Consider the following 19,138-nt stretch of genomic DNA (forward strand, 5'->3'; position numbering starts at 1 on the left):
AAATTAAGACCCCGAAACGCAAAATACTATACAAAATTTCTAAACGCAGTGACGAGCGCAATAACGAACGTAGTAATAAATTAATAATGGGCCGTAATAACAAACGATCACAAGAATTATGAACAAACTAATGAGCGAAGAATAATGAGCCGTAAGGAATGAACACTATAAAAAATGAACGAACGCAAATTATAAGAAGAATGGACACTATAATAATGAACAAAGAATAATGAACCGTAATAAGAATGTTCACCAGAATAATAATGAGCGCTGCGCTATGTTGCTACGCTTATTTATAATGCCATCCCCCACGGGGTGGTGGTCCACTGGGGGTACGCTTCCGTGGGAATCGGGATGTTGCAGTTTGGGCTTCTTGGAATCGTACGTGACAAAATGCAAATTCCATATTTCGACTTAGTATTTATCAGTCCTGTGTTCCGCTGAGCTAGCGTCTAGGAGATTTGAAGCATTCCACGCTGATCTAATCCTTTCCACGAGAAACTTCCACGTGCTGTACCGTGGGAATTACCGGTGTTCTTCGGCGCGTGGAAGGGCTGATGGCTGCAGCATCATTATCATTTCAATGTTTACTGGGTAAACACGCGCAGCTCCGCTGCTCTCCCATAACAAGGACCTCCTCCTTCGAGTTGTTTTGCGTAAGTTTGGATGTTTGCATATTAAGGTTGTTTTTGTGATTTTGATTGTTTTTTCCTTTTTTGCTATTTCCCTAGGCTTCGGCGATCGACGTTCGAACAATGTTTGCGGAGTCGTTTCCATCAGAGGTTCCTTTCCAGACTTCCCTGGTACGTATTTAGTCTTGTTTTTAGTCCGCTTGATTCGTCCTGTTTCGTTTTATTTAAAATATACCGTGTTGTTCTCAGCCCAAGCGAAAGAGGGATTCCGAAGAACCCATGGGCGACTCGGGAGGACCAATCAAACGCATGCGGCCCTGTGATAAACCACGAGTATCAGAGTGGTTGGAGGAACTATTCAACATTGGTGCCGAGGCCGTGTCGAAATTGGGCTTTGACGATTTGGTTACTTTCGACGAGAATTTCTTCGATGCAGAGACCGTCGTATTGGAGAGGGAACCCCCTCTGGTTGAAATCGTTGATACCGATCGTTGCGTGAAAGTTCGTTTTGCGAATGAAATTCCCGAAGAGGTTTTGGAGGCACATCTTCGTCACCACGCTTCTGGGAGAAAGGGAATTTCCCCTGTTGTGCGCTATTGGTGTATGCGTGAGTTCAGCGAACTTTATCCCGGAGCTCCTTGCTTCGATTTTGATTTAGTGTAGCTGCTTCAATTTCGTTGGTTCGCTGTTTGATGTTCCTTATTATTATTAATTTTTTGATGTATTTTGTTTTGTGTTCAATATATATATATATATATATATATATATATATATATATATATTTTGAATTGATAGTGTCAGGTTATCTATTTTACGTTTGTTATTTTTTTCAATTTTATATTTCCCCCCTTTTAATTAATTATATATATATATTTTTTTTTTACATTTGTAGTTGCGCATAGAATTTATTAAAGAAAAGTGTTAACAATGTGTTTTCATGATTTGTTTCTCGCGCCTGACTTTCATTAATCCCTAATATTCCTGTCGCCATGACGCGTGTAAATCCAACATGGCTGCTCATAGATGTCATCAGTAAAGTTTTTAGTGACGGGTCTTTAGTTTTGTTTGATATCGAAGTAATTTTTCGTCTGTCGCTCGTTTTTCCTTATTCTACCGCAATTGGAACATTTATTTATTAATATTGTTTTAAAGTGACAATAGTATAATATGTATATATATATATATATATGTTTATGTTGTGTGTCACTTCAATATGGCTAATGTTTTGTAATTCTTCGATTGCGTTATTTATTGTTTTGAGTAGTTTATTTCATAGAGTATTCGATAATATAAAACATATGCACTCACACATACATACATATATATATATATATATTTATATATATATATATATTTATATATATATATATACGTATTTATATGTATATTTCTCTCGTTCATGTAGTGTTCGTACGAAATGAAATGTTAATTATTTATTTTATATTAATTTCATTTAATAAGATAGAACACGCACCCGCACACGTATATATGTATATATTTCTGGCAAAGTGATTTTCATTTAGATTCTTTTGTGATATAGTGTTGTGTATTTGAGGTTATGTGTCAATCATTTGATTTCATATATACATATATATTTTGTATTGTGACAACATAGTATTGAAGGTTTTGTTTCTAGATTATTGTGCGTTTAATGTGTGTTTACATATTTGTGCTTGATGACAGAATTTCTGTAAGCAATTCCTCAAGTCGTTGCGGTGTTAATTATTTTGAGCGTTTGGCCTGTCGACAGGTTGTCGCTTGGTCCCAAGTGTTGCGTTGTGTGTTCTATTTTTTTTGTAGATTATTAATAGTGGTTTTAGTTTAGAAAATAGATTATTTATATGTTTATATAGAGACATGCATGTTTCATAATGTAGTTCTTATTTTATAATGCTTTACCGGAACGTAGGCTAGTTTTAAGTATGTTTCTGTTTAATAGAATGCGCACACATATATATATGTTTCTGACAATGTAACTTTTATTTCTTTAATAATACAATATTGTATGTTTTATGTATTCGTTAGACTATTAGTTTTTAACTTCGTATATACTTATATTTCATAAATTGATAATATTGTATTTGTTGCATAGTATTATAAGCACTAACACTAATATTTACTAGTTTATTACATATCTAGCATATATGTTTATACTTATATGTAACTCTCCAAGTTGATTGATTAAAATATATTTATATATACATGTATTTCTGGCGCTTCAATTATTTCCCTTTTTGTAGTTATTCTTATTTCCTGGTTTATTTGTTTGGTTCGTAACTCGTTCAATCCGTTAGCTGGTTTTATTTATTTTATTTTATACTGGTTGGATTTATTAGTCGCCCTCGCTTTGTTAATCCTTCCTTTAGTTTCGTAGCGCCGTGTGTTCGTTTGTGCATTCAAATCTTTATTCGCGCGTTTTGTATAGAATAGTTTTCTTGTTCTTGTTACGGCGCGTGCGGAGCGCGGGACGTGACACCCCCGCCCTTGGAGTTCAAATTTCCAAAGGAAATTTGACTGATGGTGTCTCTGAGTTCGCTCAAGGCGGACGTAGATGGCGTTGGTTGTTAAGTGACTACCGGTGTTATCGATATCCCTTGAGGTTGTGCTGTTTGATCATCGATATTTCGTTTTCTTTTGAGGTATAGTAGCAGGTGGGTAACTGAGCCGCATATTGCTCCTAATAGGGCGATTCCACATCCGTAAGTTTCACGTAACTGGTATCCGTGTATGGCTATATCTATTATCGTCTTGATTAGTTTAAATATTACAAGTATTCCAAATATTGCTGCACTGACAGTTCCAAATTCCATAAAACCAATCCATAAGCTTGATACGGTATTTTTTGCTATTGTCGTTAATGTGTTTTCGTCCATCATTCCCAGGATGTTTACTGTTCCAGGGACGATTGTTTTTCCTGTTGCTCCTCTGGCCAATGTGTTCAAAACTGCAGATTTTTCTGCCGGGAACATGACGTGGTCCCGTAGTGCATCGAGGTCTTTTTGGGTATATATTCCGCTCGTGGCCAACGACGATGGTGCTGAATATTGCCACGTTTGGCGTACGCCCGGGCGGAGTTCCTGTGGTGCAATTGTTTCCATGGGTTTTGGTACGAATTTGTGCCAGAGTCCGTCGATATTGTATAGCGTAGGTAGTACCGCGCTACATTCTCCGTGGTTTCCGTGTTGCGTTAGGATGTGTGTTTTTGGCGTTAAAAATGCGGTGCGATTCCCTTGCCAAACGGGTAGCTCCGAGTAGCATTTTGTTGTATGTCGTACTTTTACTTGTACCGGAATGCATTTGACTATGTGGACTGCTTCTCCTGCGATCAGGGCCATGTGTCCTGGGGTTTTGGATATGGTATATGCAAATTCATCGGGCAGTAAGATCGCTAAGCTTAAAGCATTTTCTATTAGTTTCTTCTGCGTGGTACATCTTTGTGTCAGTACATCATGGTACAATGTTGTCATTTGTCGTTTAATATGTTTCTCTACGTAAATGAATTTTGAGTTGACGTATGCGAATATGTCCAAGTTTTCGACTGCTGTCTTGCTTTTGGAGATAAACGTATTTCCTCTTGTTGTTTCAACTATTTGGGGTGTTCGGTGGATAGTAGGGTATATCCACACAGTGGCTGTTCTCCGGTTTTAGTCAGTGCAAATGTTACTTCTTGCGTTGTTAGTGCGTAAACTGGTTGTGCTGATTCTCTGTTGGTTTTTATTTCCTGGATCTTTGTAGCAATTCCTTCATATAGCACATCGTACTGATCAAATTTGCATGGTGAGGGTGGTTGTGGTTGCCAATAAGTGTATCCGTCTTCAGCGTCTAGACAGTTTCCTTCGCTAAAGGTACATACTGTTCCTGATTTCAGTAGAATTTTGTTCGCCTCGATCCGTACTGGCACAACTGCTGATTTTAAACTTATCCTTACTGTTGCTTGTACGACGACCTTTTCCCAGCTCCCGTATGGGTCTACATACTGTGTTCCCTGGCAGCTGCCGTCGTCTGTTAGCTTGCCGGCTAGGACAAGCGACCTTGTTTCTGTTGCATTATCTTTTAGGCCAACTATAAGGTTTTGTGGTCCGAGTGAAAATGTGCCGTCTTGGTGCATCCTTGCACATTGTTGGTCGGTTGTTTCATGGAGGTATTCGGCGAATCCGTTATGCACTGCCGACGTGTGAAAGTGCATGCCACAGTAATATACAATTCGAGTTATTTGCACCTTGCATTGCCTTACGTTGGTAAATTCAAATTCTGAGAGTTGAAGTAGTTGTATATAAATATCTTGGGTTTCAGTCATTGTAGGCTGTATGCTGCAGTCCCCGATGGAGTTTAGAGAGATAGTGGTAACGTTGAGGTGGTTGCCATTGCAGTCATATCCTACCAGGCCGTATGCTATTTTGATGAGGGTAAGTACGATGACCAGGCGATTCATCTTCCTATTAACAATTTATTAAATTGTTTCTTACTCTCGAGTTTATTAGAAATAAGAATAATCTTTTATTATTATTAATATATATAAAAAAAATTTATATTTATATGTTTTTTTTTTTTTTTGTTAAAACTTATTATCGGTGAAAATAAATACCATGAATGCTACCTGGGTTATAATTATATACGTATATGCATACGTATTGCTAAGTAATATAGATGAGATTTGTTTTATCGTTATAAATATATAAGTATATATTATCTATAGGAATAGATATTACAATTATAGCTTGTCTTTGAATATATATATATGTGCGTGTAATGGTAAATATGACGACTTATTTTACGAGTCACTCGGATTATCAATGGAAGTGAGTGTCATAGATATCGCCTACTTTACAACATGCGTGCATATATATATTGGTAAACATAAGTGAAAATTATATGCATAATTATAAATGTCGTTTGTTTACAGGTGGATAGCATCAGTATTTGGTCTTGTGCGTAGCATACAAGTACTTTATAGTTCTACGGCGCGGATTGCTATTCCTTGAACTAAAAAGTTTCTTTCAAGGTGAGTTAGATTAGTGTAAACGATCATGCATTGGAGGCATGATATAGCGGGTTGTAGGTCCGCTAGGTTTATATCACACATACGACAGTATGATATTCGTGTTCTTGCGGATACTCCGCATATGAAATGAGTGGGTGGGTCGTCACATAGGTCCTGGTGGTCTGGATCTAAGTTATCGAAACAGTCTTGACAAAGATGACCGTTATCTAAATGGTAGACAGAACGTATCAACCGAACACAGAGGCAAGACTGAACATCCTCCGTCGCTTCCAGATCGAATGCGGGTACGGGCCCGTCTGAGTCCTCTATGTTAGGGTCGATGAACTCGCCACCTGTTCTGCACATACATACGAAAACAGTTAATATATATATTTTATAATTTTTTATAAGTTTTGTTCGGACCTATCCCTTTGTACAAATACTGTATCCCTGTATGTGGTATAATATATAATATGTTATGGTTATGTTAGTTGTTGTTTATTATATATATTTTCCTTATCTCTCTCTTTTTTTTCTTTTTTTTTATTATTTTTTTTTGTGTTCAGTACCTAGCATTGCTATTATAATGCTGTATTACATTGTATTAGCTATTATTTGTGTTGGGGTGCGTGCGACGAATTTTCAACATGGTCGCTTGCGTGTATCGTTTGTTTAATGTCAACAGTAGCGTGTTGTTGAAATAGTTAATTTGTTAATCATTATAGTTTATTTTGTAGTGTTTCTGTAATATTGTTTGTGTTTCATGATATTGTGTGTGTCAATACCGTGTGCTACCTTAATGCGATAGCATAGATTGTGTTGTTTTCGAATTTCGATAGTCATTGTTTTGATTATACGTGACTCGCATTTATATAAATCTTGTTTAATTTAGTTAATGTTTTTTTTCTTTTTTTTTTTGTGTATTGTGTTACCAGATATTTTGTGTAATGTAACTTTATTCCTTTGCACCGAGTTCAGTCATGTTGTTAATATTTAGTTAGTCTATCTTGATTAATTTCTAACTTATTCCTGTGTTTATTAACCTTTCTTATTTTCCCTATTAATTTATTATTGCATGTACTTGCTATTTGCTATTATTTTGTGTATGATATGAGTTAGTTCCCTTATTAGTGATTAAAACCTACTTGTTAGATTAACATTGTCTGTAATTCTTCAGATTCTACTCTTCCGATGCTGCATCACTTACCTAGATCATTCCCACAACATCACCTGATTCTTCGATATGCCTTGGATACTTACTACGGTTGTCTTCAATCGTCTTATATCTGTGGCCATAAAGGTACTGTTTAGTTTATTTAGTTTAATATGTGTATAATGCATTGTGTGTGCGACCGCTATTGTGTATTACAAAATCCACTTCTACATGTTAGATATAATAATATAACAATACTACGTAGATTAATACATAATAAGATATCCTTTTACTTTCAATTAATCTATCTTAATTATTTTCTAACCACTTTCTACACTTATCAGCTATTTTATTTCTTCTTGTTAATCTGCGACATTCATGCATGTACACTTCCTTGTATGGTGATTAATTGTTCACGAGGTAAGTTGCACTTCCACTGTTTTAGTTATTCGTTGAACTAACACGTTTTACATTCAAACAGTAATCGGATCATTTGTAATGAACTTCTTTTTCTTTTCAGGTTTCCGCCATCTGTGTTGTTCGACGAACAGTGCCATGCTTCCATAGTATTGTTATAACATTTAGTACTGTTGTATTTTGCATTAAGGCAGTTGAAGTTAATTTGTTCATTTATTTTTCAGCTGGCTGTCGTACATGGTGTTTCGCAAACCGAGATCCATAACCTATTTTGCACGTAAACCTTCTCGTATGATGATTACTTGTTCACAAGGTAACTTTCACTTTCACTCTTTTAATTATTTATTGAATCAACACGTTTTATATTCAAACAATAATTAGAGTACATATAATAATTTTTCCTTTTCTCTTTTAGGTGTTCGATATCTGTATTATTCGACGAACAGCACTACAACATACACTACCGCACTACGTTGCCCACTGAAATCACTTTATTCATTGCTTATTTCGGTTATGCGCTAGTTTTAGCTTGTTTAAGTGCACTGTTCGCGGAATCCCTTTTACTTCAATCTTGACGTTCTGGTTCTGCAAGATTTCTAGCACCTTGTATGGTCCAGTATATTGATCGGAGAATTTTCCTTTACTAGGTTCTTTTAGTAGATATATCGAATCTCCTGTTTTAAAATCTTGAGGGTTAATTCGTCGATCGTTAGTCTTAGTTTGGATTTTATCAAATTTTATCTTGCCATTCGTTGTACAGTGTTAATTTTATTGAACAGATCTTCGAGATATTCTGCGCATGTTGGTTCCGTGTTCTCTTCGATTGTTACTTCACCAATAGGTTCTCTGGCTAGATGTCCGAAACTAATTTGTGCGGGGAGAATTTCGTTCCTTTCCTTCATTTTAGTTTTTATTTTGCGCCAAGACACAGGTTTACTGACATTGATCCAATTATCCAATTGCTTGCTAATAGCATTTAAGATACAAATTTTTGAGAGTGCCGCAGCCATATTAACCCAAAAATATTTTGTATATAGTATAGTGTGATACCATCCATATTTTCCTGGGGGAATCATAAGATCAGCACTACTTACTATGTTACCTACGTCAAATATTAGATGTAGTAACCAATAAAGTATTTTTAATCCAATTATAATCCAATGGCTAGCATATTTATTCAAGTTTTTATATATATCTTCGACTGGTGATTCCCTGTTTTCTCCCTTTTGATTTCTTTGAGCTCGTTGAACTTGCGTTTCTTCAGCTTGAAAATGTTTAGAATCCTTTTCCTTAGTTACCCTTTTTTCTTCTTCATTTATTTTATTCGCAGCACCTTTATTTTTCTCTACCTTTTCAGGATGAATAGTTTTACTGGAAGTGCTTATTATAATTAAATTATTATTTATTTGTATGGAACGTTTAGGAATATTTTTGGTAGATTTGGAATTATTCTTTGAATTTTTATTACAAACCTTTTTGCTTATAGATTCTGTTTTGGATTTAGGGATAGCTATATTTTTATTTTCTATAGTGTGATCTTCCTTGCAATTTAATGATTTGGCTTTGAGTTCGATAAAGTTTCCTTCTGATGGTTTTATAGAAGTTTTTGAATGAGATGCACTCGCTATCTCTTTTCCTATTATGGTTGAAACATTCACGAAATTCGTGGAGTCTTGCTTTTGTATCTTTGCCAAGTCGAACGTGGAGAGGCGATTTGCACTTCCCAGCGGGTCCAATATCTCTGTGATGTTAGGCAGTGGATAAGCATTGCCTGTCGTCTCGTCGTTCAATCTCCTAGTTTCTGCTTTGTCTGAAAGTTCTTTGGCACTAACATTATTTATCTTGTTTGGTAACTCAGAAAATTTCTCACTCATGATCCTGTCTATGGCACCGTGCGTCCTTTTATTATTTAACGTGACATTATCCCTTATCACAGCAACGGAATGGTGTTTGCATTGAAAAGTTGATTGGTTGAAATGATCAGCATCTCTCTTTTGATTTAGATCTCTATCGAGGTATTTATTTATGCGTTTTTCTTCCCAAGTTATTGCTCTTGTTTCTTTCCTGACATTTTCTTCTATTCCCGGGTTGTTTAGATGTTTCTGCGACGGCGGTACAAATCTCCAGTCCTGGCGGTTGTTTACAGTATAGATACTATTGTATGGTGGATGAGCGTTGTTTTGGTTATAATTATCCGAAGGTGTCGGACGTTGGTATCGAATTCTATTGTTCACTTGTTTTAATTCTCGTGTTGCTTTCACGGCTTAGCGGTACGCATCGTCCAAGGATTGGTATCCTGCTATCTTTACTCGTAAATACACCTCGTTTGGGAGCCCCTTAACGAAAGCTTCCCTCGTGTCTCGATCTATCCTATCTTGAAATACGGTGCCGTACTCGTACCTTTCCCCGTTCATTATCGCCAGCCTGAGATCTTTGACGCGTTCTATGTAGTCCAAAATATCTTCTCCCGGTCGTTGAAATATTGTAGCTAATTCCCCTTTATATTCGTTAACCGTTTTTCCCGGACCGAACATATCTTTTAATTTATTCCCGAAATCGTTTAAACTTATTACTTCTGTGTCTTCTACGGCGAGAAACGCGTGCCCGCGAAGCTTATTCGTTAATAATTTTACTAACTGAGATTCTTGATGCCTAGGAACCATGTTTCGTGCACGCTCGCATGCTCTTAAAAATCGAAATACCGAGGGTCGATGTCCGTCGAACACTGGTACTGTCTCTATTGCATCTTTTAACTTAATTGATTGGGGATTAACTTCTATCGGTATTGTCGCTTGGGAAATTATCGGCGATGATACGGGTGTCTTGATTTCCTTTTTTATTTTCAGTGAACGCACATCGTCTTGTAATTTATTCATTGTTGTACTCATGTCGCGAAAATTCGCATCCCATGCTTTAAGTTTTTCCGATAACATCAAGATCATGCCTTTGTCCAACGATTCTAATTTAGTCGACATTATTTCTTAGGTATATATTTTATCGATAATCGTGACAACTTTAATCCCTTGTGGAGCGAATCGAACCGTTTAAACCAACTTTAATCCTCCGTAGAGCGTATCCCACCGCTGCCACCAAAAATTTATTACTTTACTCTGTTACGTATCTATTTGTTTAAATCGATCAAATCTAAAGTTAAATTTTACTGAAAAATTTTTTTTTTATAGTTTGAGTTTTGAATTTAATCGGAAGGGAAATAAATTGAAATGATATTATTGTGTATTTAATACTGATTTAGATTTCTAATTAATACGGTAGTTGCTGCCACCAGAAATAGTCTAAGGACTATTTCAAAATATTTTATTTTTATTATTTTCTTTTACGCTTAATGGGTAGCGTTAACTGACGCTTAATGCAACTGGTAAACGAATTCCACTTTTCGGCTAACCTGCTATGCGCAGGGATACTAGTACGGGAGAGGATTAAAGCTGGGTACAATAAATATTTTTCCTCGTTGAACGGATTTTTATTTGAATGTAAAATGGCTTAGGTTATTATATATATATTTTATTAGCTAGATAATATATATTTTAGCGTTGCTGGATTGGATAGGAATGTGAGATTTTTCGTTGTTTTATATAAATTTATTTTTACGTTTGACTTCTTCTTCTCTTTTAATTTCGCTGTAGTAGTTTGCCGTTAGGACCGAAACTCAATTCATTTACTACGGTGGATTCTGTCACCACGATTTTCTTGCCTTTTGAGTTTAATAATCGGGGATGATTCTAACGATCCTCTCTGTGTGGGACTCGTGTGATTTCGCAAGCCTTGCCCAAAGACGGGTAATATTTTACCAACAGTGGGAGGAGGAATGCGGAGATCGATGGGTGTTTTCGATAAGCGAAAACACCGTTTGCACAAGCCAACACAGCGAACGATCCTTTGGTTAAATTCTCGAAGGGAAATTGTTCTGTTATATCTCTCTTACAATCGCATGCAATGATGGCAAGAATATCAGTTAATAGCAACGCCGGTATTGTTCTTAATTTTCGATTGACCCCGACGATGTATTTAATAGTCCTTCCTGTGCGGGACTTATGTGATTTCGCAAGCCTTGCCCAAAGGCGGGTAATATTTTACCAACAATGGGAGGAGGAATGCGAAGATCAGTGGATGTTTCAGTAGTTGAAAACACCGTTCGCACAAGCCGACACAGCGGACAACTCTTTTGTTAAAAGTTTAAACAATGATTCTATCTTCAAAACCGTTCGCGAAAATAAAACGAAATCGATGATAGGAAGTTCTAATTCAATTCTCGAGGGCAACGAGATTACCAGAGAAGAAGGAAATTTTCAAAATTAATTTTCTTACCTTGAGGAGTAGGTGCTGTCTGGTGCCATTGCCTCAGCCGCTCCGGTGGTCGTCGAAGTTTTGTTGAGTTTATTATTTGAACTCGAATATAGTTTACTATCAACTCTTACTTTATTTATCTATTTTAATACAGACTGAGCAATTCACTTAGCTGGATTAATACCGCAATTACAATGCGCGTTTGTGTTTAAACGATGAAATGAGGACTTCAAAGATAAAATTTTCTTTTTACTTAGTCGCGACTCTCTTTTCTTGACCGAAAAAATTAAGACCCCGAAACGCAAAATACTATACAAAATTTCTAAACGCAGTGACGAGCGCAATAACGAACGTAGTAATAAATTAATAATGGGCCGTAATAACAAACGATCACAAGAATTATGAACAAACTAATGAGCGAAGAATAATGAGCCGTAAGGAATGAACACTATAAAAAATGAACGAACGCAAATTATAAGAAGAATGGACACTATAATAATGAACAAAGAATAATGAACCGTAATAAGAATGTTCACCAGAATAATAATGAGCGCTGCGCTATGTTGCTACGCTTATTTATAATGCCATCCCCCACGGGGTGGTGGTCCACTGGGGGTACGCTTCCGTGGGAATCGGGATGTTGCAGTTTGGGCTTCTTGGAATCGTACGTGACAAAATGCAAATTCCATATTTCGACTTAGTATTTATCAGTCCTGTGTTCCGCTGAGCTAGCGTCTAGGAGATTTGAAGCATTCCACGCTGATCTAATCCTTTCCACGAGAAACTTCCACGTGCTGTACCGTGGGAATTACCGGTGTTCTTCGGCGCGTGGAAGGGCTGATGGCTGCAGCATCATTATCATTTCAATGTTTACTGGGTAAACACGCGCAGCTCCGCTGCTCTCCCATAACAAGGACCTCCTCCTTCGAGTTGTTTTGCGTAAGTTTGGATGTTTGCATATTAAGGTTGTTTTTGTGATTTTGATTGTTTTTTCCTTTTTTGCTATTTCCCTAGGCTTCGGCGATCGACGTTCGAACAATGTTTGCGGAGTCGTTTCCATCAGAGGTTCCTTTCCAGACTTCCCTGGTACGTATTTAGTCTTGTTTTTAGTCCGCTTGATTCGTCCTGTTTCGTTTTATTTAAAATATACCGTGTTGTTCTCAGCCCAAGCGAAAGAGGGATTCCGAAGAACCCATGGGCGACTCGGGAGGACCAATCAAACGCATGCGGCCCTGTGATAAACCACGAGTATCAGAGTGGTTGGAGGAACTATTCAACATTGGTGCCGAGGCCGTGTCGAAATTGGGCTTTGACGATTTGGTTACTTTCGACGAGAATTTCTTCGATGCAGAGACCGTCGTATTGGAGAGGGAACCCCCTCTGGTTGAAATCGTTGATACCGATCGTTGCGTGAAAGTTCGTTTTGCGAATGAAATTCCCGAAGAGGTTTTGGAGGCACATCTTCGTCACCACGCTTCTGGGAGAAAGGGAATTTCCCCTGTTGTGCGCTATTGGTGTATGCGTGAGTTCAGCGAACTTTATCCCGGAGCTCCTTGCTTCGATTTTGATTTAGTGTAGCTGCTTCAATTTCGTTGGTTCGCTGTTTGATGTTCCTTATTATTATTAATTTTTTGATGTATTTTGTTTTGTGTTCAATATATATATATATATATATATATATATATATATATATATATTTTGAATTGATAGTGTCAGGTTATCTATTTTACGTTTGTTATTTTTTTCAATTTTATATTTCCCCCCTTTTAATTAATTATATATATATATTTTTTTTTTACATTTGTAGTTGCGCAGAGAATTTATTAAAGAAAAGTGTTAACAATGTGTTTTCATGATTTGTTTCTCGCGCCTGACTTCCATTAATCCCTAATATTCCTGTCGCCATGACGCGTGTAAATCCAACATGGCTGCTCATAGATGTCATCAGTAAAGTTTTTAGTGACGGGTCTTTAGTTTTGTTTGATATCGAAGTAATTTTTCGTCTGTCGCTCGTTTTTCCTTATTCTACCGCAATTGGAACATTTATTTATTAATATTGTTTTAAAGTGACAATAGCATAGCTCGTGTGAATATACGTATATATATATATGTTTATGTCGTGTGTCACTTCAGTATGGCTAATGTTTTGTAATTCTTCGATTGCGTTATTTATTGTTTTGAGTAGTTTATTTTATAGAGTATTCGATAATATAAAACATATGCACTCACACATACATACATATATATATATATATATATCTATATATATATATATATATACGTATTTATATGTATATTTCTCTCGTTCATGTAGTGTTCGTACGAAATGAAATGTTAATTATTTATTTTATATTAATTTCTTTTAATAAGATAGAACACGCACACGCACACGTATATATGTATATATTTCTGGCAAAGTGATTTTCATTCAGATTCTTTAGTGATATAGTGTTGTGTATTTGAGGTTATGTGTCAATCATTTGATTTCATATATACATATATATCTTATATTGTGACAACATAGTATTGAAGGTTTTGTTTCTAGATTATTGTGCGTTTAATGTGTGTTTACATAATTGTGTTTGATGATAGAATTTCTGTATGCAATTCCTCGAATCGTTGCGGTGTTAATTATTTTGAGCGTTTGGGCTATCGACAGGTTGTCGCTTAGTCCCAAGTGTTGCATTGTGTGTTCTATTTCTTTTGTAGATTATTAATAGTAGTTTTAGTTTAGAAAAATAGATTATTTATATGTTTATATAGAGACATGCATGTTTCATAATCAAATTCTTATTTTATAATGTTTTACCGGTATGTAGGCTAGTTTTAAGTATGTATCTTAGATTGTAGAATGCACATAGATTAGTAGTAGTTTAGAAAAATAGATTATTTATATGTTTATATAGAGACATGCATGTTTCGTAGCGTAGTTCTTATTTTATAACTCTTTACCGGAACGTAGGCTAGTTTTAAGTATGTATCTTAGATTATCGATTTGAATCAATAATGTAGAAAGAGCATACATTAATAGTAGTTTAGTTTAGAATATAATTTATATATTTATATATAGACATGCATGTTTCGTAATGTAGTTCTTATTTTATAATTCTTTACCGGAACGTAGGCTAGTTTTAAGTATGTATCTTTAGATTATTTATTTGATAGAATGCGCACACATATATATATGTTTCTGACAATGTAACCTTTATTTCTTTAAAAATACAATATTGTATGTTTTATGTATTCGTTAAACTATTAGTTTTTGACTTCATATATACTTATATTTCATAGATTGATAATATTCTATTGGAAGCACTGTCTCTAATATTTACTAATTTATTATATGTCTAGCATATATGTTTATACTTGTATGTAACTCTCCAAGTTGATTGATTAAAATATATTTATATATACATGTATTTCTGGCGTTTCAATTATTTCCCTTTTGTAGTTATTCTTATTTCCCTGTTTATTTGTTTGGTTCGTAACTCGTTCAATCCATTAGCTGGTTTTATTTATTTTATTTTATACTGATTGGATTTATTAGTCGCCCTCGTTTCGTTAATCCTTCCTTTAGTTTCGTAGCCCCGTGAGTTCGTTTGTGCATTCAAATCCTTATTCGCGCGTTTTGTATAGAATAGTTTTCTTGTTCTTATTACGACGCGTGCGGAGCGCGGGACGTGACACCCCCGCCCTTGGAGTTCAAATTTCCAAAGGAAATTTGACTGATGGTGTCACTGAGTTCGCTCAAGGCGGACGTAGATGTCGTTTGTTGTTGAGTGACTACCGGTGTTATCGTCCTTCATTCCCAGGATGTTTACTGTTCCAGGGATGATTGTTTTTCCTGTCGCTCCTCTGGCCAATGTGTTTAAGACTGCAGTTTTTTCTGCCGGGAACATGACGTGGTCCCGTAGTGCGTCCAGGTCCTCTTGGGTATATATTCAGCTCATGGTCAATGACGATGGTGCTGAATATCGCCACGTTTGACGCACGTCCGGGCGGAGTTTGTGTGGTGTGATTCCCTTGCCAAACGGGTAGCTCCGAGTAGCATTTTGTTGTATGTCGTACTTTTACTTGTACCGGAATGTATTTGACTATGTGGACCGCTTCTCCTGCGATCAAATCCATGTGTCCTGGGTTTTGGTTATGGCGTATGCAAATTCGTCGGGCGGTAAGTTTGCCAAGCTTAAAGCATTCTCTATTAGTTTCTTCTGTGTGTTGCGTCTTTGTGTCAGTATGGTGTTGTCATTTCTCGAGTTTATCAGAAATAAGAATAACCTTTTATAGGAAAAGAAAAAAAAAATATTTTTTTTTATTAAAATTTTTTTTTATATTTATATATATATTATTTTTCCTTCCCTCTTTCTTTCTTTTTCTCTTCTTTCTCCCCCCATTTTTCTTCTCCCCCTTTTTTTATTGTTAAAACTTTTGTTTTATTTTAGGTTTTACGCATTTGTTATCAGTGAAAGCAAATATTATGAATACTACTTGAGTTATAATTATATACATATATGCGTAGCTATTGGTAAGTAATATAAATAAGATCTGTTTTACTGCTATAAATATATATATAAGTATATATTATCAATAGGAATATATATATTACAGATGTAGCTTGTCTTCGAGTATATATATATGTGCGTATAATTGGTGATTATGATGATTTACCTTGTAAGTTATTCGCATTATTAATCAAGTGAGTGTTAAAATATCGCCTACTTTATAATATGCATGTATATATATATATGTCGGGTTTACATTAGAATTAGGGTTAGGGGCGTGAAACGAATCTTCGTTTGGGTTACACGTTGTCGTTATGCAATGGAGAAGACATTGACTAGTGCAAATACGATTATTATAGAACCGGACAAGTAACCGCGGTAGTTAGGTGCTCGAGAAACTAATGACAATGATCCTAGGTTCAATAACGAATCCGCGGTCGACGGGATGATAGATGAACGTACTCACAAAATCTAAGTCGGACGCGTAATATTCACTGGTCGTAAAGAGTTACTCCTTTCATCAATGAGATCGCGAGAAAGAATGTCTTTCCCGTCCCGATCATGCCACAGAGGAAAACTATAATGGGGTGTGTCTAAGGACACGAGATCATCGGATTCGTCGAGAAAAGCCTTCGTTCAGAAAGTAAGGGAAATTGGCGTTGCTAATTGGTCAATCTCCATATCGGTGGTTAGAAAAAGATGCTAGCCGCCCTCGAGGGGAAGTTGCTAGTGGGAGACGCCGCTCGTTGAAAAATATGTCTCCCCTATCTTCCCGTAGTTGGGACAAAGACTGTTTGTCTGTTTGAAGGACTTTAGTTAACTAAACCTTAAGATTTATAACGGGCCCTCGAGCTAGCCGAACATGTGCTGCGGAGACGCATCGACATCTGGCAATCATCTTACTCGAAGAATAGGGTCTGCGTGTGGCGAGCCACAGGACAGAAACCGTTGGAATGTTTACTGTCGCGTGTCGCCACGAATATTTCTTTTAAGGAGAGCTATAGAATTACTCCATACCTTTGTTAGACAAAGCGTTCATCCCGTGACCGCGGCTACGTTCGGCGACTGACTGTCGCCTCGAGCCCAAGCTCATTATCACGACTCTCGAACAATTACAATCGGGTTGAATAACTACAATTGTTCAATTACATCTATAGTAGACTCTAGGTTACAATGTTGCGGGATTATCCAAAATTCCAAAGGCTCCGGTGTTCTTTCATCTCCGACACGGCCTTCCTGACTATCACACGTCCTCGTGTGTAACTAAAAGATCGTGTTTTCTTACATTAGATTCAACTGACATTATTTACGATTTAACTAAATGTCCAAGCAAGTCAAGGATCCAGTGCAATAACAAAGTTTCGTTCGGAGGTTTGACAACAGAAAAATAAAAGAGAATAGGAATTTGTAATGTTATAATTTGTATTCAAAGTGTTAGGTGCGTTCTGTGAGTCGCCAGTCAGACCGTAATGACACAACAGATCATTTTCGATTTCGTACACTGGTGAACCTCAGTTTGTTGGATCATATTGCCACGTTGGGTGCATTACACCCAGAAAGCACATAAACCCACTCAACGGGTTACAACAGAAAGCACATCAACCCACTCAACGGGTTACAACAAAAAGCACGTAAACCCACTCAACGGTTTACAACAAAAAGCACGTAAACCCACTCAACGGTTTACAACAAAAAGCACGTAAACCCACTCAACGGTTTACAACAAAAAGCACGTAAACCCACTCAACGGTTTACAACAAAAAGCATATAAAACCACTCGGTGTATTACTATGACCACAACGCAGTGTTAATGATCCTCTGAGGTCAGTGTACTTGCATCGTTATTATCACCGCCGTTGTCATCACCGCAGACGTCTAACTCAGCAGGGACGCAACCTTCTGGCATTTTTCTCAGTCTGTCGTGTCTGTCCTTATATGATCGTTTGCCGTCTAAGGTTTTTAGGGTATATCCATCTCCTTCCAAAGTCTCTGCTATTACGAATGGACCCCTGAATTTCGGATCTAACTTCGTCTGGTTTCTTTCCTCGTTTTTGCGTAATACGAAATCGCCAAGGTTGAACCTAACTATTTTAGCTTTGTTTTCGTGGAACCTATCCTTATCGTATTTGGCGCTTGCTTCTATATTCTTTATCGCCTGCTGTCTTATATGGGAGATATTTACTTCTCTTTCTTCGATATTGTCGGGTAGGGATAATCCGTAGGGTCTCGCTGTTTTACCGATTAGTAGTTCCAACGGGCTTGACTTAGTCACGCGGTTGGTGGTACAATTTAAGGCCAGTTGTATTTCCCCGATCGCGTCTTGCCAGGACCGCCAGTTGGTTTCTATTGTTGTGAACATGTGTTTTTTTAGCGTACTCATAATACGCCCTACCTGTCCGTTGGCCCTACTAGCTCCGGTCGCAATTAAATGGAGTTTAATGTATTTATCTTGACAAAAGTCTCGAAATTCTTTGCCCGTAAAACATCTTCCCTGATCCGCTATTATCCGGCAGGGACTGCCGAATAAAAATATAGTACTTAAGTGCTTTAACGGTACTAAGGAAATCTACTTTACGAGTATGATGCAGATATGCGAATTTAGTGAAGACGTCGACCAAAACAATGACATACTCTTTCGAACCACTTTTACCGCTTAGTTTGCCCGTTATGTCCACGTGAACTGTATGCCAAGGTATGCTGGTCTTAGGTATAGGATGTAATTCAGCTTGTATTTTACCTGAACTGGCCTTCGAAACTTGACAAGCGTGACAGTTCTCTACGAATTGGCGAACATACTCCGCCATTCCTTCGAACTAGTAACACTCGCACAGTTTCTCAAGCGTTTTATCCCAACCTAAGTGCATAATTGACTGTTGCACATGGTTAATAACAGATCATCTAAAACCTCTGGGGACAATGGACAAGCAGAGAGTTCTGCCTTTTCTCTGTATTTTACGATGAAGGGTACCGGACCGTAACTCATACGTATTCGCGACGTCTTCCGCGAGCTCTTCATTCTGTAATTTATTGACGATCCCAGAAATTTGGGAGTCGCGACGTTATTCCACTAATAGCTAGTCTTCGGAGATTTCGGTCAGATTGATTTCCTTCTCTATGACTTCGTTGATCGTAAGGTGATCCAAGTCTA

General features: G+C 36.9%; 3 protein-coding genes and 1 long non-coding RNA gene across 6 annotated transcripts; 3 read left to right on the forward strand and 1 right to left on the reverse strand.

The window, feature by feature from the left end:
* Window positions 1–317: 317 nt before the first annotated feature.
* On the forward strand, window positions 318–1,348 carry LOC117216018. The gene is made up of 3 exons (XM_033462562.1): window positions 318–656; window positions 732–803; window positions 882–1,348. Exons 1-3 carry the CDS (start codon window positions 558–560, stop codon window positions 1,293–1,295), a joined length of 585 nt encoding a protein of 194 aa, XP_033318453.1. The 5' UTR covers window positions 318–557; the 3' UTR covers window positions 1,296–1,348.
* Window positions 1,349–3,239: 1,891 nt separating this feature from the next.
* Window positions 3,240–7,309, forward strand: LOC117216017. Of its 3 annotated transcripts, XR_004489275.1 has the most exons (5): window positions 3,642–3,780; window positions 4,926–5,038; window positions 5,536–5,634; window positions 6,791–6,913; window positions 7,287–7,309. It is a non-coding gene; the product is annotated as an uncharacterized LOC117216017 (long non-coding RNA). The 3 variants fall into 3 exon arrangements; XR_004489276.1 differs by lacking the exons at window positions 3,642–3,780; window positions 6,791–6,913; window positions 7,287–7,309 and adding an exon at window positions 3,240–3,283 and having other exon boundaries at window positions 5,536–5,622; XR_004489274.1 differs by lacking the exons at window positions 6,791–6,913; window positions 7,287–7,309 and having other exon boundaries at window positions 3,642–3,776; window positions 5,536–5,622.
* On the reverse strand, window positions 4,115–6,907 carry LOC117216016. The gene is made up of 3 exons (XM_033462560.1): window positions 6,821–6,907; window positions 5,718–5,971; window positions 4,115–5,068 (listed from the first exon to the last, which is right to left on the reverse strand). The coding sequence occupies exons 2-3, from the start codon at window positions 5,753–5,755 to the stop codon at window positions 4,219–4,221; spliced, it is 888 nt and encodes a 295-aa protein (XP_033318451.1). The 5' UTR covers window positions 5,756–5,971; window positions 6,821–6,907; the 3' UTR covers window positions 4,115–4,218.
* Window positions 7,310–12,088: 4,779 nt separating the features above from the next.
* LOC117216019 lies at window positions 12,089–13,119 on the forward strand. The gene is made up of 3 exons (XM_033462563.1): window positions 12,089–12,427; window positions 12,503–12,574; window positions 12,653–13,119. The coding sequence occupies exons 1-3, from the start codon at window positions 12,329–12,331 to the stop codon at window positions 13,064–13,066; spliced, it is 585 nt and encodes a 194-aa protein (XP_033318454.1). The 5' UTR covers window positions 12,089–12,328; the 3' UTR covers window positions 13,067–13,119.
* Window positions 13,120–19,138: the final 6,019 nt, after the last annotated feature.

The sequence above is a fragment of the Bombus bifarius genome, unplaced genomic scaffold (assembly GCF_011952205.1).
Source record: "Bombus bifarius isolate JDL3187 unplaced genomic scaffold, Bbif_JDL3187 scf7180000010034_frag, whole genome shotgun sequence".
NCBI lineage: Eukaryota > Metazoa > Arthropoda > Insecta > Hymenoptera > Apidae > Bombus > Bombus bifarius.